The sequence below is a fragment of the Salvelinus sp. IW2-2015 genome, linkage group LG27 (genome assembly GCF_002910315.2).
Source record: "Salvelinus sp. IW2-2015 linkage group LG27, ASM291031v2, whole genome shotgun sequence".
Lineage (NCBI taxonomy): Eukaryota > Metazoa > Chordata > Actinopteri > Salmoniformes > Salmonidae > Salvelinus > Salvelinus sp. IW2-2015.
Window position 1 is genome coordinate 14,598,177 of NC_036867.1, and position 26,257 is coordinate 14,624,433.

The 26,257-nt window shown below is 44.5% G+C and overlaps 2 protein-coding genes across 6 annotated transcripts in view; both read right to left on the minus strand.

Moving 5' to 3' along the window:
* The window catches only part of smarcd3b (SWI/SNF related BAF chromatin remodeling complex subunit D3b), a 56,238-nt gene extending 50,774 nt beyond the window's left edge, over nucleotides 1-5,464 (minus strand). The window contains exon 1 of the mRNA XM_023972831.2: nucleotides 5,217-5,464. Within this exon, the coding sequence (XP_023828599.1) occupies nucleotides 5,217-5,228 (12 nt within the window). The 5' untranslated portion in view covers nucleotides 5,229-5,464. The remainder of the gene's footprint in view (nucleotides 1-5,216) is intronic.
* Nucleotides 5,465-6,327: 863 nt separating this feature from the next.
* Nucleotides 6,328-26,257, minus strand: part of LOC111953507 (transcriptional repressor NF-X1) — a 29,175-nt gene continuing 9,245 nt past the window's right edge. Inside the window, exons 7-24 of one of the 5 annotated variants that reach the window (XM_023972837.2) lie at nucleotides 25,448-25,587; nucleotides 25,204-25,303; nucleotides 24,805-25,016; nucleotides 24,627-24,724; nucleotides 21,236-21,266; nucleotides 21,022-21,104; nucleotides 20,700-20,808; nucleotides 20,176-20,295; nucleotides 19,837-19,916; nucleotides 19,397-19,627; nucleotides 19,038-19,111; nucleotides 18,775-18,873; nucleotides 18,616-18,657; nucleotides 14,062-14,160; nucleotides 12,896-12,962; nucleotides 12,052-12,197; nucleotides 11,735-11,842; nucleotides 6,328-7,011 (exon numbers count right to left, since the gene is read on the minus strand). In XM_023972837.2, the coding sequence (XP_023828605.1) occupies nucleotides 6,936-7,011; nucleotides 11,735-11,842; nucleotides 12,052-12,197; nucleotides 12,896-12,962; nucleotides 14,062-14,160; nucleotides 18,616-18,657; nucleotides 18,775-18,873; nucleotides 19,038-19,111; nucleotides 19,397-19,627; nucleotides 19,837-19,916; nucleotides 20,176-20,295; nucleotides 20,700-20,808; nucleotides 21,022-21,104; nucleotides 21,236-21,266; nucleotides 24,627-24,724; nucleotides 24,805-25,016; nucleotides 25,204-25,303; nucleotides 25,448-25,587 (1,915 nt within the window). In that variant the 3' untranslated portion in view covers nucleotides 6,328-6,935. Of the gene's footprint in view, nucleotides 7,012-11,734; nucleotides 11,843-12,051; nucleotides 12,198-12,895; nucleotides 12,963-14,044; nucleotides 14,161-18,615; nucleotides 18,658-18,774; nucleotides 18,904-19,009; nucleotides 19,112-19,396; nucleotides 19,628-19,836; nucleotides 19,917-20,175; nucleotides 20,296-20,699; nucleotides 20,809-21,021; nucleotides 21,105-21,235; nucleotides 21,267-24,626; nucleotides 24,725-24,804; nucleotides 25,017-25,203; nucleotides 25,304-25,447; nucleotides 25,588-26,257 lie in introns of those variants that run through there. The other 4 variants (XM_023972836.2, XM_023972838.2, XR_002875869.3 and 1 more) reach the window with 4 other exon arrangements.

Here is a 26,257-nt window from a genome sequence, read left to right on the forward strand (position 1 = left end):
CGCGGCCTTGCGGGTGTTGACCTGATTAAAGACCCTTCTCGCTTTCCGAGGCTGACGTGAGATCACCCAGTCCTCTGCGTCGGTGAAGGCCCTCACACCCGGCTCAATGTTGTTGTTGTCAAAGCGTGCATAAAAGGCATCGAGTTCGTCTGGTAGAGAGGCATTGTTGGGCAGCTCACGGTTGGGTCTTCCTTTGTAATCCGTAATGGACTGTAGCCCCTGCCACATGTGACGGGTGTTGGAGCCGGTGTAATATGATTCCACCTTATTCCTACATTGTCCTCTTGCTCGTTTGATGACTCTGCGGAGGTCATAGCGGGCCTTCTTGTACTTATTCATGTCTTCGGGCCGTAGCATCAGGGTTGTCTAAGATAACTATGTGTGCGGTAGCCCTGCTCTTGAGAGCGTTGGGCCAGTAGCCAAAATGTTTGAATCCCCGAGCCAACTAGGTGAAAAGATCTGTCAATGTGCCCTTGAGCAAGGCACTTCACCTTAATTGCTCCTGTAAATTGCTCTGGATAAGAGCGTCTGCTAAAATGACAAAAATTAAAAGAAATACCACATACAGTATATGGGAGCCGGGTCGTTTCATGAAAAAAGTGCCTTTTGCATCAAATTTGTGTACCAATATTGGATTTGAAAAGCAAGTTATATTAAATTTAGTGCCCTTTAATATTGACCACATGGATAATTCAATAAATCCGAGTTGTTATATTCATAAAGGCTTGCTAAAGTGCCAAAATTCAGTAGTTTGACACGTCCCTCCATCAACCTTTTGTCACTTCTAGGAAGATTTTAACCCACTTAATCCCGTGCGGTAAGACTTCCTTTTAAAAATATTTTTGTTAAATGAAACATTGGAACATCTAATAGTAAAATCATAGAGTAAATGCAGTTGAGCTGGTTTTACTCTTTTTGGCCATTTGCTGGTGTTTTGTGGTGGAAAACTGAGCAGGTCGATAACACGTCAATCCTGTGTTAGATAGACAGGAAAGAAATGCTTTAACAATCGCATTTTTTGCAATCAATTGCCACTCCCTGTTGCACACAACAAACTTCCATTCACCCTGTCACAAGGGGATTTATGGTTGATTGAAAAATGTATTATCAACCATGTTAGTTAACCTTTTTTCACTTAATAGGCACTTACTATTGTCATTTTTGTATTTAACCTCTTGAGATTCTGCTCTTTATGACAGAATGTTAAAATTAGGTTACACTTCTCGAAAGGCACCTAATTGGTGGAAAGACCCAACAAGCTACAGTCTCCCTGCTGTATTGTATAACGTTGACTTGCACACTATTCTAGCATGTTCTTTTTTTCTGTACATTCAAACTTTCAGTGAGTTTAGCATTTCTTATCAAGTCCAAGTCTACCAAGCCAATACTGTAGCTCGTTTCCTAGGTAACAAAAGCTTGGCCCTACTTTCATATGTCCAGGGCTTTCCTTGCCAGCCAAATAAGGAAGTGCTCATTGTCCAGTTCTCCCTGCAAGTAATCCTAAACACAAAAGCCATGGACCATTCAATAGGGTGACCTAATATTTGGGGAGACGGGTCCAAATGTGTCCAAGTTTTAACTGAGGGCCTATGGCAAAGCTTCAAAGACTTGCAAAGGCACCTAGACCCATGTTATCCAAGGTCATTGCAGAATCTGAAATGCCTTGAACCGGATGACAGAAAGTGGGTCAAGATATTACCAATACTGTACTTCCATTCAAGTACAGCATAAGCCATGTTCTGAAGAAGTTCTGCTGTGAAGCCAAACTATTAGTCATGAGCTAAAATAAAACTATGGGCCCTCGACCAAAACTTTCATCCTCCATCTCTCTTGTTGGAATGATGGGTCATCTGTCTACCGGTATTCTAGATTCAGCAGAACAGAGGGAGAGAGGGAGGGAGGGAGAGATGGAAAGAAAGAGGGAAGGAGCGAGAGGGAGATGTAGAGGGATTCTATTAATGTTCAAGCATCCAGTGCAGTGAAAAAAGAGCAGCTACTCCATCAGGCCTCTTGAGGTGTGACAGTCCCATGCATACAAATGGGACTTTATCTCTCTCTGCAGACTTTTAACAGGGTGTAGCAGGGTGGATCTGACTCCCTCTCTCAGGGCTCGAGGTAGAGGCTGCCCCTAACTACCGATCTAGGATCAGTTTACCCTACTCACAGCCCTTAGCTTAAACATTAGGTGGATGAAAAAAAAGATCTGCCCACAAACTGGTCTGTACCAATGACTGCTGCTGACTCATGGGTCATGTCTAGCCTATACAGGGACATCACACGCCACAACTTCCACGCCTCTTCTGTACATAGACAACACGTAAACCAAACTTAAATCATCTTTCAAAAGTTTGTGCTTTACGCTGCTGCGTTGGTGTCAGGTTTTTGCCCTCCCCCTCTTAGGCCACATTAGCCGTTGCAACTAATTTTCCATTGAAAACCTTTCAGCAGCTCCACAGTAAGTTCACACATTGCAAGGTGAAATGCTGACTCTGCACTACGGACAGTACAGAAGCCACACATTCCAACCGGGTTAAAGCATGGAAATCCAATGTTGTTTTTTGTCTTGATGGAATCTAAGCACAAGGGAAGAATGGAATGCCGAGCATACATATCGCCAAAATGCATTGGATTGAAAACTTCATCACGACCACAGCAGTTGTTTCTAATAAACACATAATATGTTAGGATAGTGAATTATAAAGCTTTTAAAAAATTGCCCTCTAACTTACATGCTTTGCAGCAAAATAGGACACATACAAATGCCACCACTACATGCAGAGCCACAGATCTAGTTGACAGTGTTTTGCTAAAAGACCAAGTGAAAGTGCCATATATAGTACCAGTCAAAAGTTTGGATAGACCTACCCATTCAAAGATTTGTCTTTATTTGTAGAACATAGTACATTGTAGAATAATAGTAAAGACCTCACAACTATGAAATAACACATATAGAATCATGGAACCAAAAAAAGTGTTCAACAAATCAAAATATATTTTATATTTGAGATTCTTCAAAGTAGCCACCCTTTGCATTAATGACAGCTTTGCACACTCCAAAATTGTACTGCATCTCACACAGCTACTCCTAGCACTAGTCTCACAGTGAGTATTAACATCACAACTAACCAAGACCCCAAAATACAGTAGATATAGAGAGGAGCTTGATTCTGTGCTCCTGCCCTTTTCATGAGATCCTGCTATGCATCGATGCAGAAGGCTTCTGAGGCCAGAATGCTATAGTGCATTCCACACGTCCCTGTCTCTGCAAACACCACTGAGCCACAGGCAAAGGAAAGGCCCACATCACAGGCAGCTGGTAGCACCTTAATTGGGGAGGGCGGGCTCATAGTAATGGCGGGAARGGAATMAATGGTATCAAATACATCAAACATGTGGTTTCCATGTGTTTGATACCGTTCCAATTCACTCCATTCCAGCCATTATTATGAGCCTTCCTCCCCTACCAGTCTACTGTGGCCTACATTGAGGCCTACCGAACTACCACCCCCTTACGTCACTAAACCAACACAARCCTAACAGGATAAAGAGACCCACTTGCAAATATAGGTTGAATATATGTTATAGTATATTGTCTCACCCCAAAAAATTGGTCTACCATTACTGCTGAGAAATATATCCACCAACCAAACTGGATAATAAGCTTGGGATAATTCTCAGAGCAGTGGGTTCAATAAGGCTGCTTACTGACCCACTGTGGTCCCACTTTACATTAAATTCCCCAAAATCACAAAGGCAGTTTAGGTACAGTGAAATTACAATAATTAAACAGTGCTCAATACTTACAACTGTCGCCCGTTTGTGGTATACACACTTTCAAGCATTTGCAAATGAAAATAATTAAATATTCTAATCTAAAACAATAATTACATAGTGAGTGGGTGTGAAGCCACAATTTGGGTTTGTTTACAAATCTTATGTTAAAGGACCAGAGTAGTCTGTTTTTCCTGTGTTTTGTATCATATTGTACAACAGCTYATGAAACTAACATTGGAAAAGTGTTATTTAACTAGGCAAGTCTGATAGGTGCTGGTTGAAAATGCAAATACAGGACCTTCTGTTGTGGTTTGCATGGGCAGGAGTTTCGGCATGCCTGGTGACATCACCATGCAGTAAATTGGTTAATAAACCAATAACAGAGATAGTTTTCAGTTTTCCCTTCCCCACTCACAGTCCTAGCTAAATTCTTGCTTTGAGAAATAGTTTAGTTAAAAATAATTTTTTGTCAATTTTAATGTACAACTATTACAGCAAGGCACTTAATGTTAGCCAGAAATMATTTAATATTGGTATAAAAACGGCTGCATTCGGCCTTTATTATATAATTATTTGCGTGTTGTATAATTACGCAGCCTACAAACTAACTATTAATGTAGCTACCATGTAAATAGGTTTTAGGATACTTGATGTAAAGTGGGAATTGTAGTCATACAACACAACAAATAGGCTAAAGTCCATGTCAATTTCATCTAGACTAATTCATAGCCATAGGGCATAGGCAGAAGAGAGCAGTGAATGAGAGTCATTTCACACGTTTGTTGTTCTACAAGCGTCAAACAGAGAATGGGAGTGTTGTCTCGTCTGTCGGTCTACTCTCGATTCGGATACAGTGTGCATTCACCTTATTTCTAATCAAGTGTCTGTTTCTCACACAAGTCAAGGTTAACAAGCCGGCCGTGTCTGCAGTGGTTGAAAACGGCGAGGGGTGGAGGTTCAAGGGAGGGGTGAGTAGTCTTGAAAAACCCGAACGTAGTCACTGTGTTGCCTATAGTCGGGTTTTCGAGACTAAGGCGGGGTGAGGTGCAATTATTGTATAGCCTGGCCTGCTGTATAATGATGATGCATACATACACCCATATTTTCAACTTGGTTACATGCGGTAGGATTGTCAATCAATAACATAAACATAGGCTTTTCGTGGAATAAAGATGGAAATGAAAGGGTAGATTAAACAATTCATCATAAGAAAAGATTTTCAGATACACAATAAACTAGACCCAGTCGAAAACTACTGTGCGCACTAATCCGGCTGGCAATATGCCTTCTGGTGCCGTGGGCTTGGCAGCGCAGAATGGAGTTCTATAATGGTGGAAAATAAATTATTCTCACTATGCAGGGTGAGCACATAGTATAACAGAAAACAGAAAACAGATGTCAAGACAATACAACAAAAAGTGTGCCGCGGGCACAACTCTTACCTTTCTCTCCATTGCTGAGATTCAGTCTGTGCACTCCAAGCAAACTGAAATAATGTTCCTGAAGATCTGTGCGGTGTTCACTCCTCAACTTCCACACGGCTACTCTATCACTCCCCCATTAGGTAGACTGGTACATCGGCAACTGTAGACACAGTAGGGGAGGGGACGCAGTCTCGGGGATGGAGCGGGGTCTGGTGAAGCTTAGTTCGTTTCAAGAAGCGCAGGCGCGGGGTCTGCTGGAGATAAAATATAATAAAAAATTGCGACTAGCAGGGAGTGTCATCAAATTACCGCTTTTACCGTTGACACACACACTGTCTGCCCACTAAAATATTTCACAAGAGATGTAAACAGTTAGGGAATATTAGTCTCTTAATGCAAATGGCTTAATGAAAAAGGCACAAAGGACGACGAGCTGTCTGTAGCGCGTTTTTTGAACGATGCAGTGGAAATTATACTTCAACGATTTTACTGAGTTACAATTCATATAAGGAAATCAATCAATTCATCAATTCAAATCAGTCAATTAAAATAAATAATGCACTAATGTATGTTTTTTCCATAAATGGGCAGGGCGCAGCCATGGGTGGGCCTGGGGAGCCAGGTCCAGCCAATCAGGAGTTTTTCCCCACAAAAGGGCTTTATTACACAGAAATACTCCTGTTTCATCAGCTGTCCGGATGTCTGGTCTCAGACAATCCCGCAGGTGAAGAAACCAGATTTTGGAGGTCCTGGGCTGGCATGATTACTTGGTCTGTGGTTGTGAGGCCGGTTGGACATACTGCCACATTCTCTTAAACGACGACGTTGGAGGCYGCTTATGGTAGAGAAATTAACATTRAATTATCTGGTAACAGCTCTGGTGCACATTTCCTTAAAACTTAAGACATGTGTGGCATTGGGTTGTTGACAAAACTGACCATTTTAGAGAGGCCTTTTATTGCCCCCAGCACAAGGTGCACCCATGTAATGATCACCCTGTTTAATATGCTTCTTGATATGCCACGCTTGTTAGGTGGATGGGTTATCTTGGCAAAGGAGAAATGCTCACTAATAGGGATGTAAACAAATTTGTGCACAACATTTGAGAGTAATACACTTTGTGCATATGCAACATTTCTGGAATATTTTATTTCAGCACATGAAACCACTTTACATGCTGCATTTTTTTGGTTCAGAATATATATATGGGTCTGTATGATACAGCCCCTTTCATAATGTTGATAGTTAAATGCAACCCAATTAATGGCCAAAAGAACCCAAACAAACTTTAAAGAACCTTACGTAATAAATAAGCCTTTCATTAAAAAAATACCAGATTATATTATCTTGTGTAGTTTTATAGCATTTGTAACAATGTCAATATAGGTTATCTGCATTATATTGGTAAGTAAAGTATCCACACCATTGAAAACTTGCTTTATTTGAAATAAGGTACGGCATGTCCCCTCAGAATACAACAATTGCACTTTGAGAACTAGGGAAAATTGTTAACTATTCAAATGCAATCCATGATTATTTTGAAAGTCTGGAGATTTGCTCATGGCATTTAAACACTTTTTACTTGGTTACAAAACTAAAATAGTATTGCAGTGATATTTTCTCTTGAAGGCAAACAACAAAWGAGGTGAGATGGCATTACAGATTTCAGACCATCTTGGAGCAGCAGATACATTATTTCGTATTATTACTTCGAGGTTTGCTTGTTTTGGGCCTTTATTAATCCTGGACATCGAAGTAGTCGATCGCCGGCTCTTCTTTGACTGCCTTGGACCAGCTGCTCACACCATCAGTCCTGATGACAAAAACAGAACCACAGTTAACTAGCTGTAGCTGGATAGTTACAATTCATTGGGACATTGAGAGCCTACAAACTAAGGTCCAATTCGGGCCTATGTCCTCAGTTCCAATTTAGGCCTGTGTGTGTGAGGAGTCTTTCAGTTTAGTATTAGACTTAAAACAAATCATCCAGCGATCATACACRGTTTACCAGGGGGCAGGGCTACRGACGTRAAGGCTAATCTGAAGATGGTGCTGGCTAAAGCCAAAACTGGCGAGTGTAGAGTACAGGGATATATTTATCCACGTCGGCACCAACGATGTTAGGATGAAACAGTCAGAGGTCACCAAGCGCAACATAGCTTCAGCGTGTAAATCAGCTAGAAAGATGTGTTGGCATCGAGTAATTGTATCTTGCCCRCTCCCAGGTAGTGGGATTGATTAGCTCTACAGCAGAGTCTCACAACTCATCGTTGGTTGAAAACTGTTTTCTGCCCCTCCCAAAAGATAGAATTGGTAGAATTCTAGATAATTAGCCCTCTTTCTGGGACTCACCCACAAACAGGACCAAGCCTGCCCTGTTGAGGAGTGACGGACTCCATCCTAGATGCAGGGGTGCGCTCATCTTATCTACGAACATAGACAGGGCTCTAACTCCCCTAGCTCCACAATGAGATAGGGTGCAGGCCAGGCAGCAAGCTGTTAGCAACCCTGCCAGCTTAGTGAAGTCTGCCACTAGCACAGTCAGTGTAGTCAGCTCAGCTATCCCCATTGAGACCGTGTCTGTGCCTCGACCTAAGTTGGGCAAAACTAAACATGGCGGTGTTCGCCTTAGCAATCTCACTGGAATAAAGACCTCCTCCATTCCAGCCATTATTGAAAGAGATTATGATACCTCACATCTCAATAGGGCTACTTAATGTTAGATCCCTCACTTCCAAGGCAGTTATAGTCAATTAACTAATCACTGATCATAATCTTGATGTGATTGGCCTGACGAATTTACTGTGTTAAATGAGGCCTCACCTCCTGGTTACACTAGTGACCATATCCCCCGCGCAACCTGCAAAGGCGGAGGTGTTGCTAACATTTATGATAGCAAATTTCAATTTACAAAAAAATAAAATAAGATGTTTTCGTCGTTCGAGCTTCTAGTCATGAAATCCATGCAGCCTACTCAATCACTTTTCATAGCTACTGTTTACAGGCCTCCTGGGCCATATACAGCGTTCCTCACGGAGTTCCTATCGGACCTTGTAGTCATGGCAGATAATATTCCAATTTTTGGTGACTTCAATATTCACATGGAAAAGTCCACAGACCCACTCCAAAAGGCTTTCGGAGCCATCAACGACTCAGTGGGTTTTGCCCAACATGTCTCCGGACCTACTCACTGCCACAGTCATACTTCTGGACCTAGTTTTGTCCCGTGGAATAAATGTTGTGGATCTTAATATTTTTCKTCATAATCCTGGACTATCAGACCACCATTTTATTACGTTTGCAATCTCAAAAAATAATCTGATCAGACCCCAACCAAGGATCATCAAAAGTTGTGCTATAAATGCTCAGACAACCCAAAGATTCCTAGATGCCCTTCCAGACTCCCTCCGCCTACCCAAGGATGTCAGAGTACAAAAATCAGTTAACCACCTGAGGAAATCAATTTAACCTTGCGCAATATCCTAGATGCAGTCACACCCCTAAAAACAAAAAGCATTTGTCATAAGAAACTAGCTCCCTGGTATACAGAAAATACCCGAGCTCTGAAGCAAGCTTCCAGAAAATTGGAACGGAAATGGCGCTACACCAAACTGTAAGTCTTCAGACTAGCTTGGAAAGACAGTGGGCCTTCACTGCTGCTCGATCATCCTATTTTTCCAACTTAATTGAGGAAAATAAGAACAATCCAAAATTTATTTTTGATACTGTCGCAAAGCTAACTAAAAAGCAGCATTCCCCAAGAGGGGATGGCTTTCACTTCAGCAGTGATAAATTCATGAACTTCTTTGAGGAAAAGATCATGATCATTAGAAAGCAAATTACAGAATCCTCTTTAAATCTGCGTATTCCTCAAAAGCTCAGTTGTCCTGAGTGTGCACAACTCTTGACACATTGATGAAAATAATCATGGCCTCTAAACCTTCAAGCTGCATACTGGACCCTATTCCAACTAAACTACTGAAAGAGCTGCTTCCTGTGCTTGACCCTCCTATGTTGAACATAATAAACGGCTCTCTATTCACCGGATGTCTACCAAACTCACTAAAAGTGGCAGTAATGAAGCCTCTCTTGAAAAAGCCAAACACTGACCCAGAAAATAAAAATAACTCAAATCGGCCTATATCGAATCCTCTCAATTAAAAAAAAAGCTGTTGCACGGCAACTCACTGCCTTCCTGAAGACAAACAATGTATACGAAACGCTTCAGTCTGGTTTTAGACCCCATCATAGCACTGAGACTGCACTTGTGAAGGTGGTAAATAACCTTTTAATGGCGTCAGACCGAGGCTCTGCATCTGTCCTCATGCCCCTAGACCTTAGTGCTGCTTTTGATACCATCAATCACCACATTCTTTTGGAGAAATTGGAAACCCAAATTGGTCTACACGGACAGTTCTGGCTTGGTTTAGATCTTWTCTGTCGGAAAGATATCAGTTTGTCTCTGTGGATGGTTTGTCCACTGTCAAATCAACTGTAAATGTCAGTGTTCCTCAAGGTTCCGTTTTAGGACCACTATTGTTTTCACTAAATATTTTACCTCTTGGTGATGTCATTCGGAAACAATGTTAACTTTCACTGCTATGCGGATGACACACAGCTGTACATTTCGATGAAACATGGTGAAGCCCCAAAATTGCCCTCCCTGGAACCCTGTGTTTCAGACATAAGGAAGTGGATGGCTGCAAATGTCATACTTCTAAACTCGGACAAAACAGAGATGCTTGTTCTAGGTCCCAAGAAACAAAGATCTTCTGTTGAATCTGACAATGAATTTTGATGGTTGTACAGTCGTCTCAAATAAAACTGAAGGACCTCGGCGTTACTCTGTACCCTGATCTCTCTTTTGACGAACATATCAAGACTGTTTCAAGGACAGCTTTTTTCCATCTCTAACATTCCAAAAATCAGAAACTTTGTCCAAAAATGATGCAGAAAAATGTACCCATCTAGGATAGACTACTGCAATGCTCTACTTTCCGGCTACCCGGATAAAGCACTAAATAAACTTCAGTTAGTGCTAAACACGGCTGCTAGAATCTTGACAAGAACCCCAAAAATGTATCATATTACTCCAGTGCTAGCCTCTCTACACTGGCTTCCCTGTTAAGGCAAGGGCTGATTTCAAGGTTTTACTGCTAACCTACAAAGCATTACATGGGCTTGCTCCTACCTATCTTTCCGATTTAGTCCTGCCGTACATACCTACAAGTACGCTACGGWCACAAGACGCAGYCCTCCTTACTGTCCCTAGAATTTCTAAGTAAACAMCTGGAGGCAGGYCTTTCTCCTATAGAGCGCCATTTTTATGGAATGGTCTGCCTATCCATGTGAGAGACGCAGACTCGGTCTCAACCTTTAAGTCTTTACTGAAGACTCATCTCTTCAGTGGGTCATATGATTGAGTGTAGTCTGGCCCAGGAGTGTGAAGGTGAAAGGAAGGGCACTGGCGCGACGAACCGCCCTTGCCGTCTCTGCCTGGCCGGTTCCCCTCTCTCCACTGGGATTCTCTGCCTCTAACCCTATTACAGGGGCTGAGTCACTGGCTTACTGGTGCTCTTCCATGCCGTCCCTAGGAGGGGTGCGTCACTTGAGTGGGTTGAGTCACTGACGTGATCTTCCTGTCCAGGTTGGTGCCCCCCCCTTGGGTTGTGCCGTGGTGGAGATCTTTGTGGGCTATATTCGGCCTTGTCTCAGAATGGTAAGTTGGTGGTTGAAGATATCCCTCTAGTGGTGTGGGGGCTGTGCTTTGGCAAAGTGGGTGGGGTTATATCCTGCCTGTTTGGCCCTGTCCGGGGGTATCGTCGGATGGGGCCACAGTGTCTCCCGAGCCCTCCTGTCTCAGCCGCCAGTATTTATGCTGCAGTAGTTTATGTGTCGGGGGGGCTAGGGTCAGTCTGTTATATCTGGAGTATCTCTCCAATCTTATCCGGTGTTCTGTGTGAATTTATTCTCTCTCTCTCTCTCTAAAGACTAACGACTAACTGGCCTGATGACTCCTTGCTGTCCCCAGTCCACCTGACCGTGCTGCTGCTCCAGTTTCAACTGTTCTGCCTGCGGCTATGGAACCCTGTCCTGTTCACCGGACGTGCTACCTGCTGTTTTCAACTCTCTAAAGACAGCAAGAGCAGTAGATAATCGGCTATGAAAAGCCAACTGACATTCTCTTCCGAGGTGCTGACTGACACCCTCGACAACCACTGTGATTATTATTATTTGACCCTGCTGGTCATCTATGAACATTTGAACATCTTGGCCATGTTCTGTTATAATCTCCTCCCGGCACAGCCAGAAGAGGACTGGCCACCCCTCATAGCCTGGTTCCTCTCTAGGTTTCTTCCTAGGTTCTGGCCTTTCTAGGGAGTTTTTCCTAGCCACCGTGCTTCTACACCTGCATTGCTTGCTGTTTGYGCTTTTAGGCTGGGTACAGCACTTTGACATCAGCTGATGTAAGAAGGGCTTTATAAATAAATTTGATTGATTGATTTCATTGTGTGAGTGCAAAGATGCATGCCTACTTGCTGCTATGTTGCTTGATATGGGCAATGGGTGGGGGAGCCCTTGAGACCCCTGTATCTCTCTCTATCAGGGACGTCAGGGTTGAGTTAGGACAGGCAGACTTCCCCCTGCACACAGGAAAAAGTACAGTTACAGCATATCCTCAGAATAGCAGAGGCACAGCACTGTCTGAATTGTTCACAATACACATCCCTTCATACAAAATATACCCAGCTGATACTGTTGCACAGACAGTAATTACAAAGTATTTTTAAAGCTACAACATGCATCTATTTTGAGATTGTCATAGATTGTAACGCGCATGTGGAGGCGTTACCTGATGGCGGTGATAACCACGTTGCGTTTGGGCTCGCTGTCGTAGCTCACGCTCTCTACGTTGTAGACCTCAGCCAGCTCGTGGACTATCTTCCTGTGCTCCCTGTTCATGGGGGGGAAGCAATGGCTCCTCTTGGACTGTTTACCCTGAAAACGGGTTACACACACACACACACGTCACTCAAGACTTCATGTTTCCACTATGAAAGATTTTTCCGAGTTAGCATTTGACTTGAGGTTTAAATAAATGTTGTCTTAATAAACATCGAAAGCTACCAGAGCTGATTCACTGGACATTTTGTTGACTAAAGTTGTATTTTCCAATGTTCAGAACCAAAAGGAATAACCAACGACAAATAGAATCTTTAGCGAACATCATCACTACCCATCGTAATAGCCAAGGACATTAAAATATTTCAAGACTTTCCTGCACTCCTTCAACTAAGGGGACCAGAAGATTTTAGCTAAATGCAGACTACGCAAACTGAAGGTCCTCTAGTAAGCTGGTAGTGGTTTAGGGAAACCCAGTCATGTATAGGGAAATGCTGGCCCTGTATAAAGTATTTAAATCCAAAACCATCTCATCTAACTGCTCTTAAATAATACACACTGTACTCAATTTAAGTGGTAGGTGACATTTCATGCCAAAGAGGCGTGTGTTTATTCTTGTCCCTGTGRTTTAATTCTGTGTTAAATTCACCCCATCTGTGTTCAAAATGGCAACCTATTCCCCATTTAGTGCACTARTTTTGACCAGGACCCATAGGGCTCTGTTCAAAAGTAGTGCACTATTATAGGGAATAGYGTGTTATTCTGCACACAACCTAAGTCTATTGGTCCCTTACCTTGCTGGCCAACTCAACCAGATTCTTGATCTCCTCTTCAACCTCACTGACAAACTTCAGATCTTTTCTAAATTTGGAAAAATAAGAAATACGTTATGTTGTGGTAAAGCATTGGAGAAGGTGGAAAGTTAAGTTCCTCGGCGTACACATCACGAACAAACTGAAATGGTCCACCCACACAGACAGCGTGGTGAAGGCGCGCTCTTCACAACAGCGCCTCTTCAACCTCAGGAGGCTGAAGAAATTTGGCTCGTCACCAAAAACATAAACTTTTACAGATGCACAAATCAAGAGCATCCTGTCGGGCTGTATCACCGCCTGGTACGGCAACTGCTCCGCCCACAACCGCAAGGCTCTCCAGAGGGTAGTGAGGTCTGCACAACACATCACCGGGGGGCAAACTACCTGCCCTCCAGGACACCTACAGCACCCAATGCCACAGAAAGGCCAAAAAGATCATCAAGGACAACAACCACCCGAGCCACTGCCTGTTCACCCCGCTATCATCCAGAAGGCGAGGTCAGTACAGGTGCATCAAAGCTGGGACAGAGATACTGAAAAACAGCTTCTACCTCAAGGCCATCAGACTGTTAAACAGCCATCACTAACACAGTGGCTGCTGCCAACATACTGACTCAACTCCAGCCACTTTAATAATTAAAAATTGGATGTAATAAATGTATCACTAGTCACAATGCCGCTTTATATAATGTTTACATACTCTACATTACTTATCTCATATGTATATAATGTACTCTATATCATCTACTGCATCTTGCCTATGCCGCACCATCGCTCATCCAGATATTTATATGTACATATTCTTATTCATTCCTTTACACTTGTGTGTATAAGGTAGTTGTGAAATTGTTAGATATTACTGCACGGTCGGAACTAGAAGCACAAGCATTTCGGTACACTCGCATTAACATCTGCTAACCATGTGTATGTGACCAATAGAATTTGATTTGATTTAAAGACGAATCATCAATGAAATGTGAAAATGGTGTCTCAAAGGGCACCGGTAGTGGCTCGAAGTATATCGGTGCCATCAATTAGCCTTCAAATTGGGAAATATTYTCCCCATAACATGCACACGAAGACAAAAATATCTGAGAACATTCTTGGCATGCATTGATAATACATTACATGTATTGGTACACCACCTGGCATCTACTCGGAGGCTGTCACTATAAGTGGAGGAGGAGGTGCGGATGTTGAAGGGGTCCACTGAAGGGTAAATCTGCAGGGCCACAGCCAATCGCCTGTCAGGACACATACACACGACTAAACATGGGCAGACACTAAGGTCCACTGATCTAAAGACTAGAACAGGAAAAAGCTCTGATGTTGACTGCACATTTTAAGAAAACAAAATCAATTCGACAGCCTAAAGCAAAGTGCTATCAAGTGGCTGTCTGTGTGTGCAGGGCTCCAGACTAACATTTTCAGTTGGTGGCACCAGCACATGTTTGTTCACACAAGCCCCCCCCCCCCACAGCGTTAGCAATAGGACTGACCGAGATAGCCGCCTCGCTTCGCGTTCCTTGGAAAATATGCAGTATTTTGTTTTTTTATGTGTTATTCCTTACATTGGTATCCCAGGTATCTTAGGTTTCATTACATACAGTCGGGAGGAACTACTGAATATAGAGGCAACGTCAACTCACCACCGTTACAACCAGGAATACGACTTTCCCGAAACGGATCCAGTGTTTTGCCTTCCACCCAATACAATGGATCTGATCCCAGCCGGCGACCCTATGCGACGCCGTAAAAGGGGCAAACGTAGCGGTCTCCTGGTCAGGCTTCGGAGACGGGCACATCGCGCTCCACTCCCTAGCATACTACTCGCCAATGTCCAGTCTCTTGACAATAAGGTTGATGAAATCAGAGCAAGGGTTACATTCCAGAGAGACATCAGAGATTGTAACGTCTCTTGCTTCACGGAAACATGGCTAACTCAAGTGACGCTAACGGAGTCGGTGCAGCCAGCTGGTTTCTTCACGCATCGCGCCGACAGAAACATACATCTTTCTGGTAAGAAGAGGGGCGGGGGTGTATGCCTTATGATTAACGAGACTGTGGTTGATCATAACACATACAGGAACTCAAGTCATTCTGTTCACCCGATCTAGAATTCCTCACAATCAAATGTCGACCGCATTATCTACCAAGGGAATTCTTCGATTATAATCACAGCCGTATATATTCCCCCCAAGCAGACACATCGATGGCCCTGAACGAACTTTATCTGACTCTTTGTAAACTGGAAACCACACACCCTGAGGATGCATTCATCGTAGCTGGGGATTTCAACAAGGCTAATCTGATTTTGTTTAAACAATTCTATCAGCATATCGATTGTGCTACCAGGGCTGGTAAACCTTGGATCATTGTTATACTAACTTCCGCGACGCTATAAGGCCCTCCCCCGCCTCCTTTCGGAAAAGCTGACCACGACTCCATTTTGTTGCTTCCAGCCTACAAACAGAAACTAAAACAACAAGCTCCCTCGCTCAGGTCTGTTCAACGCTGGTCGACCAATCTGATTCCACGCTTCAAGACTGCTTCGATCACGCGGATTGGAATATGTTCCGCATTGCGTCCAACAACAACATTGACGAATACGCTGATTCGGTGAGCGAGTTCATTAGAAAGTGCATTGACGATGTCGTACCCACAGCAACGATTAAAACATTCCCAAACCAGAAACCGTGGATTGACGGCAGCATTCGCGTGAAACTGAAAGCGCGAACCACTGCTTTTAACCAGGGCAAGGTGCCCGGAAACATGACCGAATACAAACAGTGTAGCTATTCTCTCCGCAAGGCAATCAAACTAGCTAAGTCCCAGTATAGAGACAAAATAGAGTCGCAATTCAACAGCTCAGACACAAGAGGTATGTGGCAGGGTCTACAGTCAATCACGGATACAAAAAGAAAACCAGCCCCGTCGCGACCAGGATGTCTTGCTCCCAGACAGGCTAAATAATTTTTTGCACGCTTTGAGGACAATACAGTGCCACTGACACGGCCCGCTACCAAAACCTGCGGGCTCTCCTTCACTGCAGCCGAGGTGAGTAAAACATTTAAACGTGTTAACCCTCGCAAGGCTGCAGGCCAGACGGCATTCCCAGCCGCGTCTTCAGAGCATGCGCAGACCGCTGGCTGGTGTGTTTACGGACAATTCAATCAATCTATCCCAGTCTGCTGTCCCCACATGCTTCAAGAGGGCCACCATTGTTCCTGTTCCCAAGAAAGCTAAGGTAACTGAGCTAAACGACTACCGCCCCGTAGCACTCACTTCCGTCATCATGAAGTGCTTTGAGAGACTACTCAAGGACCATATCACCTCCACCCTACCGGACACCCTAGACCCACTCCAATTTGCTTACCGACCCAATAGGTCCACAGCGACGCAATCGCAACCACACTGCCCTTACCCATCTGGACAAGAGAAATACCTATGTGAGAATGCTGTTCATCGACTACAGCTCAGCATTTAACACCATAGTACCCTCAAAACTCGTCATCCAGCTCGAGACCCTGGGTCTCGACCCCGCCCTGTGCAACTGGGTCCTGGACTTCCTGACGGGCCGCCCCAGGTGGTGAGGGTAGGTAACAACATCTCCACCCCGCTGATCCTCAACACTGGGGCCCCACAAGGGTGCGTTCTGAGCCCTCTCCTGTACTCCCTGTTCACCCACGACTGCGTGGCCATGCACGCCTCCAACTCAATCATCAAGTTTGCGGATGACACTACAGTGGTAGGCTTGATTACAACAACGACGAGACGGCCTACAGGGAGGAGGTGAGGGCCTTCGGAGTGTGGTGTCAGGAAAATAACCTCACACTCAACGTCAACAAAAACAAAGGAGATGATTGTGGACTTCAGGAAACAGCAGAGGGAGCACCCCCCTATCCACATCGACGGGACAGTAGTGGAGAAGGTGGAAAGTTTTAAATTCCTCGGTGTACACATCACGGACAAACTGAATGGTCCACCCACACAGACAGCGTTGTGAAGAAGGCGCAGGAGCGCCTCTTCAACCTCAGGAGGCTGAAGAAATTCGGCTTGTCACCAAAAGCACTCACAAACTTCTACAGATGCACATCGAGAGCATCCTGTCGGACTGTATCACCGCCTGGTACGCAACTGCTCCCGCCACAACCGTAAGGCTCTCCAGAGGGTAGTGAGGTCTGCACAACGCATCACCGGGGAAAACTACCTGCCCTCCAGGACACCTACACCACCGATGTCACAGGAAGGCCATAAAGATCATCAAGGACAACAACCACCCAAGCCACTGCCTGTTCACCCCGCTATCATCCAGAAGGCGAGGTCAGTACAGGTTCATCAAAGCAGGGACCGAGAGACTGAAAAACAGCTTCTATCTCAAGGCCATCAGACTGTTAAACAGCCACCACTAACATTTAGCGGCCGCTGCCAACATACTGACTCAACTCCAGCCACTTTAATAATAGGAATTGATGGAAATTATGTAAAATGTACCACTAGCCACTTTAAACTATGCCACTTTATGTTTACATACCCTACATTACTCATCTCATATGTATATACTGTACTCTATACATCTACTGCATTTGCCGATGCCGTTCTGATCCATCACTCATTCATATATCTTTATGTACATATTCTTTATCCCTTTACACTTGTGTGTATTAAGGTAGTAGTTGTGGAATTGTTAGGTTAGATTACTTGTTGGTTATTAATGCATTGTCGGAACTAGAAGCACAAGCATTTCGCTACACTCGCATTAACATCTGCTAACCATGTGTATGTGACAAATAAAATTTGATTTGAAAAAATTATAAAGTCATTCACAGTGCTTTAGATGGTATGATAGAATACTGAGATGTTAGGCTATTCCAATAAATAAGTTGTTTCATCTAACATGTCCAAGAATCCGGTGATTGTCATGAATTGTGGGTTGACAATAGGGTATTGTTATATTTTACTCTTAAAATATGACTCCAGAATGTTGTTGTTCAATAGAGATGAATGCGCCTTCTTTACGTGAACTAAAACCATATGCTAAGTATTTTGGGGCCAATTCACCACGAGGAAGTGAAAATTCTTAACGCATTAGATCGCTAACACTAAATATAATACCCAGTGCTAGTAGCCATTTATTAAATCTATCAGTAAAGGTAATGTCCTAAACTTTATTTTGCAATTGTAGCCTACTACCCTATGCACTCGCAAGGGCCGATGCGCATTCCACTTTCGCACGCTTCGTATCGCAAAGCCATATCAAATTTCTTGCGATCGGTTGTAAAATAGTCTATTTGACAGTTTCAACAGTAGTTGCTTCCAAAGCTGTGTTTTTCCAGCAATTGGATTATTTACATTTTATTCCCGAAGCGCACAATGCACGGAGAGAGAGATCGGGTCACTCATCACAGCAGCAGGCCCTAGTGAATCATGCACATGGGCTTGGCAGACACTTGCATTACAGGAATCATAAGGATAAAGCACTTTACTGTTTGACCAAATCATGTTCTCAGGCAGCAAAAATGTTGTTTTGAAACTTTTGAGTCAGGTGACCATGTAATGAATGTTAAGCTTGCGCCGATGCGACCAGTTAAGAATTTTAACTCGTACAGCCAAGTCAAAGGGTCGCAAAATGCGACTAAAATGGTTGCAGTCTGGAGCCCTGCTGTGTGCGAGCGCACAACAGCTGTGCAAAAACTGACCTGTTCCTTTCCAGTGCAGCACACCCTTCGTCACACTCCAACCTGAGACGGAACACAGAGACATTAAAATAAGCTGGAAACGGTACACTKATTTTGTACAAGGTGAATAACTTTGTTTTGTATGCTATAAGCTTTYAGTCAGGTTTGGTCCCATCTTACTTGGTCTGTTTCATCTCCTTCTTAGTGATGAGACCGATGTCTACAGAGTCACCCAGCTGCATGTCAGACAGCTTACTGGCCATGGCAATGGCTGCATACCTACAGCACAGGGACACATACTGGGAACCACTGTTTGGCACCGCATGCACAGTCAAGTTCGGAAAAGTGAGCATGGAATTGGTGAAAACTCTGGTTTAGAGCACGCATTTAAGGTAGTTGTTTGATTCTACTGTACAGGCACATAAGGACACACGCGCGCACACCTCTGATGGGCACTGGCTGCCTCCGTGCACACTACCGTTTCCTTTCTCCGGCCGCAGTCACACTGTAGCGCCACCTGTGGGGCAGACGTGGAAACTGACATGAAACCCTGGCCACAAGAAGAAGACTGCTGCAGTCCAACACGGCTGCCTGTATCTCCACGTCTGACCCATGTGTCCGAGTATTTGAAGAGCTACGGTCATTTCGGGGGAAATTCTCCATATGTTTACTGTCAGTATGTCACCCTAAATGTAGTGCAGTCTCTCTATAGCACAGGTGCCACATTATTTATTTAATTAGCCTTTATTTAACCAGGATAAAATCCCTCGAGTCAGTTGGTTGAACATTTCGCTTTTTGTACCTTGGCAGTGCAGGTTTTATGCGGGCAACTGGTGCCCTTGTGGCAAGGGGCGTTGCAGGGGTGGCCACAGTCGGCGCGGGGCAGCACACAGGGCTGGCGGCAGGCGCCCTCGGCCAGACATTCTCCCCGGTGGCAGATGCGGCGGCAGCGGTGGAGGTCACACAGCAGCACCTTGTTGCAGGTCAGACCACAGGAGATGTCCTGCAGGTGGCACGGAATGTTGCTCCTTCGCTGCGGGGGAAGAGAAGGCTTTAGTGAAGTATCCCTAATAGCACCATATTCCCTATATAGTACACTACTTTTGACTACAGCCCATAGGGCTCTGGTCAAACGGAGTGTACTATATAGGGAATAGGGTGCCATTTAGGACACACCCTATACTTTCAAATGGAAGCCGGTTGAAGATTAGATAGCCAATAGGCTAATATCAGGAAAGTTACCTCATGCTTTCCCATGCACCACTTCTGAGTGAGGTAAGTACAGGGTGGGCACTTCTCCTCACTGTGGCAATTATGGAACACTGAGGACATAAACAGACAGTATGAGATGAGACCGAAGAATAAACATTCTCAGGCACTATAAAAAGAAAAGTTTTATATAAAACTATATAAAAATATATATATAGTTTTATATAAAACTATATACAAATATATATATAGTGCCTTGGTCAAAAGTAGTGCACTAAATAGGAATGCAGCTCGTAAGAGATGTCATGACTTGCAGTCTTCCAGGTGAATTGTAGTGATTTCTTTGGTTCTAGAGGTAGCTCGATTCTTTACCTTGATGGTCACACTTGTGCCTCCTGGTACACAGGTTCTTACACTCTAAGGGCTTGGTGCCACAGGCGATTGGGGGGAACAGGACAGTCCCCCCACAGTGGCACGCCAGCTCATCAAAACCTACACACAGGAAACAGGCAGGCAATCAGAGGGACGTGACAACRGGTCTGGCATGTTACTTAGCTAATGGGGCCATGTGATCTCAACGATCAAGACACAGCATACTGTATGTATCACACTAACACATGTCAATAGGAGACTAAGTGAAAATTAAGTGGAAGTTAAGATTCACCCCCAAAAGTCCACCGGTATAGTAAATGGACTTCCTACCTTGTGAAATAGGATGTGCTCTAGACTTAAGCAAGATAAGATATGGTYAGGAACATTGCCATTTGAACCACAAAGAATCGCAAAGCCTGGATAAAATAACTCAATTGACTTTGGCGTCTGTGCATCTGCTGGCATGTCAACATCTGTTGGCAGTGCCACTGGGAGCAGCACTGGGAACTTTGACTGGAACTCACTGGTTTGCCAGCAGGGTTGGCAGTTCCCACGGTGACAGAGCTCTTGGCAGCGGTGGAGGCCACAGTTGAGCTTGTAGCCACAGACCAGAGAGCATGTGTGTTCTGCACCCTATGGGGCGGGTCGGGGGGGGGGGGACACACGACATATGTCAGTGTGACACCAGCTAGATAGTAGGCAGGCACATCTGGATGCCCTCTGTAGTGCCATCAATTCATTCCTAATAATTACTACCAAATTCATTCAGGTAACTAGTGTATGACTTTTACTTCCTGACTGTGTTCTTTACAAACTGGGTGCCACACACTGATTTCTGTCACTCACCACACAGCACAGCTCGCCACATTTGTGTCGGCCACAGGAGCGCTTCTTGAGGCAGCGCTTCTCACAGGTAAAAATCAGTCCATCTACAATTGGGAGGAAGGAAAGAGATGAAATAAGAGGACATTATGACAATGGATGAGGCACTTAAGTACAAGAAATCGACTTTTAGTAGGTACAGTGGCTACACCCCCCCCAAGAATGAAAAAAATCCTACCTTCATTCTGGATGGTTGCACAGGGAACATCCTGAAAACAAAGAGAGTTGGTCTTCAGGGGTGCTCTTTGATAGAACAGAATTACACCTCCATTTGCAACAGTGAGCAATCTATACAGAACTATTGAAATTGGCGCTGGAGGTGGCTCCCGTTTTACAGTCCCTTAACCAATTGTGCGTGTTTTTTCATGTTATTTGTAACTTATTTTGTACATAATGTTCCTGCCACCGTGTCTTATGACCGAAAAGAGCATGTAGATATCAGGACAGCGATTACTCACCCCGTACTGGAGGAATACTTTTTCTTTAACGAGTCGACGGGAAGGATTTACTTCAGACGCCCGACAAGAACCTCATCCCCGTCAATAGCAGGAGAGACAGAGATATCGGGGACGAAGGTCCGGGTGCCTTGTAAGGATCCGGCAGCGAGAGGGTAATCTCCCTTTACCATCGGTCCTATTAGCCAACGTACAATCAATGGAAATTAAAATAGACAAACTACGATCACGTATATCCTACCAACGGGACATTAAAAACGGTAATATCTTATGTTTCACGGAGTCGTGGCTGAACGACGACATTAATAAAATACAGCTGGCGGGTTTTAAGCTTTTTCGGCAGGATAGAACAGCGGCCTCTYGTAAGACAAGAGGTGGCAGTCTATGTATATTGTAACAGCTGGTGCACTAATCTAAGGAAGTCTCGAGGTTTTGTTCACCTGAGGTAAAGTATCTCATAAGCTGTAGACCACACTATTTACCAWGASAGTTTTCATCTATATTCTTGAAAGCTGTCTATTTACCACCACAAACTGATGCTGGCACTAAGACRYCACTCAATGAGCTGTATARGGCCATAAGCAAACAGGAAAATGCTCATCCAGAGACGGCGCTCCCTGTGGCCGGGGACTTTAATGCAGGTACATTTAAATCAGTTTTACCTCATTTCTACCAGCATGTTAAATGTGCAACCAGAGAGAAGAAAAAAAAACTCTAGACCACCTTTACTCCACACAGAGACACATACAAACTCTCCCTCGCCCTCCATTTGGCAAATCTAACCATACTTCTATCCTCCTGATTCCTGCTTACAAGCAAAAACTAAAGCAGGAAGCACCAGTGACTCGGTCAATAAGAAAGTGGTCAGATGAAGCAGATGCTAAGCTACAGGACTGTTTTGCTAGCACAGACTAAAATATTCAGGGATTCTTCCGATGGCATTGAGGAGTACACATCAGTCACTGGCTTCATCAATAAGTGCATCGATGACATTGTCGCCACAGTGACCGTACGGCCATACCCAAACTAGAAGCCATGGATTACAGGCAACATTCGCACTGAGCTAAAGGAGCGGGACTAACCCGGCAGCTTATAAGAAATCCCGCTATGCCCTTCCGACGAACCATCAAACAGGCAAAGGGTCAATACAGGACTAAGATCGAATCGTACTACAGCGGCTCCGACACTTGTCGGATGTGGCTGGGCTTGCTAACTATTACAGACTACAAAGGGAAGCACAGTCGCGAGCTGCCCAGTGACACAAGCCTACCAGATGAGCTAAATTACTTCTATGCTCGCTTCTAGGAAAGTAACACTGAAACACGCATGAGAGCATCAGCTGTTCCGGACGACTGTGTGATCACGCTCTCTGTAGCCGATGTGAGCAAGACCTTTAAACAGGTCAACATTCACAAGGCCGCAGGGCCAGACGGATTACCAGGACGTGCACTCCGAGCATGCGCTGACCAACTGGCAATTGTCTTCACTGACACTTTCCACCTGTCCCTGACGGAGTCTGTAATACCAACATGCAGACCACCATAGTGTCTGTGCCCAAGAACACTAAGGTAACCTGCCTAAATGAGTACCGACCCGTAGCACTCACATCTGTAGCCATGAAGTGCTTTGAAAGGCTGATCATGGCTCACATCAACACCATTATCCCAGAAACCCTAGACCCACACCCAATTTGCATACCGCCCCAACAGATCCACAGATGATGCAATCTATTGCACTCCAAGCTGCCCTTTCCCACCTGGACAAAAGGAACACCTATGTGAGAATGCTATTCATTGACTACAGCTCAGCGTTCAACACCATAGTGCCCTCAAAGCACATCACTAAGCTAAGGAMCCTGGGACTAAACACCTCCCTCTGCAACTGGATCCTGGACTTCCTGACGGGCTGCCCCAGGTGGTAAGGGAAGGTAACACATCCGCCACGCTGATCCTCAACACAGGGGCCCCTCAGGGGTACGTGCTCAGTCCCCTCCTTGTACTCCCTGTTCACTCATGACTGCATGGCCAGGCACGACTCCAACACCATCATTAAGTTTGCTGATGACACAATAGTGGTAGGCCTGATCACTGACAATGATGAGACATCCTATAGGGAGGTGGTCAGAGACCTGGCCGTGTGGTGCCAGGACAACAACCTCTCCCTCAACATGATCAAGACAAAGGAGTTGATTGTGTACCACAGGATAAAGACTGAGAATGGGGGCGTGCTCATCGACGGGGCTGTAGTGGAGCAGGTTGAGAGCTTCAAGTTCCTTGATGTTCACATCACCAACAAACTAACATGGTCTAAGCACATTAAGACAGTCGTGAAGAGGGCACAACAAAACCTATTCCCCCTCAGGAGACTGAAAAGATTTGGCATGGGGTCCTAAGATCCTCAATAGGTTCTACGGCTGCACCATCAAGAGCATCCTGACTGGTTGCATCACTGCCTGGTATGGCAACTGCTCGGCCTCCGACCGCAAAGCACTACAGAGGGTGGTGCGTATGGCCCAGTACATCACCGGGGCCAAGCTTCCTGCCATCCAGGACCTCTATACCASGCTGTGTCAGAGGAAAGCCCTAAAAAAATGTCAAAGACTCCAGCCACCCTAGTCATTGACTGTTCTCTTCTACCTCACAGCAAGCAGTAATGGAGCGCCAAGTCCAAAAGCTTCTTCACAGCTTCTACCCCCAAGCCATAAGACTCATGAACAGCTAATCAAAGGGTTACCCAGACCCCTCTTTTACACTGCTGCTACTCTGTTTATTATCTATGCATAGTCACTTTAACTCTACCTACATGTACATATTACTTCAATTACCTCGACTAACCGGTGCCCCCGCACATCAACTCTGTACCAGTACCCCCTGGATATAGCCTCACTATTGTTATTTTACTGCTGTTTAATTATTTGTTACATMTATTTTTTCTTAAAACTTCGMAAAGCATTGTTGGTTAAGGGCTTGTAAGTAAGCGTTTCACTGTAAGGTCTAKACCGGTTGTATTTGGTGCATGTGACAYATACAAATTTGATTACATTAGAAGACTTGCCCTCACGATACAAGCATGACAAACACCATAGATGTACAGCACTCCTTTTTGGGGACTAACATTGATCTTAGAGCCACATCTGCATTTGATGGTGGAGGTGAGTGAGCAGGGGCCACAGCAGCCCTCGTGGCACAGCTTCTCACAGATGTGGATGGTCTCTGTAATGACATGGGGGAACAAGTCAACACATTTAAATCCCATAGAGAGATCACACATGTGGACACACTGTCGGTCTTACCGTTGGATCCACAGGGCAGGGGCTTGTTGCAGGTCTTGCCACAGGAAGGGATGGGGTCAGAGCAGCTGCGGCGCTCAGGGTAGCCCAGCAGCTTGGCCAAGGCCGTCTGTCCACAGGGGCAACTCCTCACCAGCCTGGGGGAGCGTGGGCACGGCTGGCACGGCCCACGGTGGCACACCTGCTTGCATCGGTGGGCCTCACAGTCCAACAACCTGGGAGCGAGAAAATATTGCGAATCAGAAAAATCAAWCAATAATATACAAGGCATGATTGGAGCAAGGAAAAGGATGCTCCGCAAATCTGGCTAAGACATTACTGACTAATCTTCAGGCGGAAATAAATCATATTCTCACAGTAGCAAACTACAAAGTTGTTTTCTATCTGCTGGTTAGAACTTACTTGCCACATGCTTGCTGACAGGAGAAGTGTCCTGAGCCGTCAAAGCAGTCGTTATCCGTCCCACACAGCACCTCCCGAGAGACAACACCACAGTAGCACACTGCAACAGCACGTCAGCAAGTCAAAGGTTAAGAAAAACAGGAGACTGCATCAGTGTAACGCATTACCATAGCTAAGACATTGAGACCAGGACAAAGTCATCACAATTTTTTTTTATTATGAGGAACTTCTTGTAGTATCTCACCCTGCTGGACCTGTAGTTGGCACGGCTGGCACAGTCCGCTGTGGCACGCCTGGGTACAGGTGTGTTCGGTACAGTTGAGGATCAAGTCACACTGCTTGTCACAGTGGATGGCAGTGGCCTGGCCACACCGCATTGGCTGACTGCAGAGAGAAGTATGGATGTATTTTACTGTGAGTGGGGGTGGGCTGAGGTGCAAYGTTTTTCCTATACCAATTGTTAAACATTAGTAATAGTGACACAGAAATGACAAATATTTGGCAGCCTAAGCTAAGGTACAGTTGAAGTCTGAAGTTTACATACACTTAGGTTGYAGTCATTAAAACTCGTTTTTCAACCACTCCAAATTTCTTGTTAACAAACTAGTTTTGCAAGTCGGTTAGGACATCTACTTTGTGCATGACAAGTAATTTTTCCAACAATTGTTTACAGATAGATTATTTCACTTACAGTGAACTATATCACAATTCCAGTGAGTKAGAAGTTTACATACACTAAGTTGACTGTGCCTTTAAACAGCTTGGAAAATTCCAGAAAATTATGTCATGGCTTTAGAAGCTTCTGATAGGCTAATTGACATCATTTGAGTCATTTGGAGATGTACCTGTGGATGTACACTGCTCAAAAAAATAAAGGGAACACTAAAATAACACATCCTAGATCTGAATGAATGAAATATTCTTATTAAATACTTTTTTCTTTACATAGTTGAATGTGCTGACCACAAAAATGATCAATGTAAATCAAATTTATCAACCCATGGAGTCTGGATTTGGAGTCACACTCAAAATTAAAGTGGAAAACCACACTACA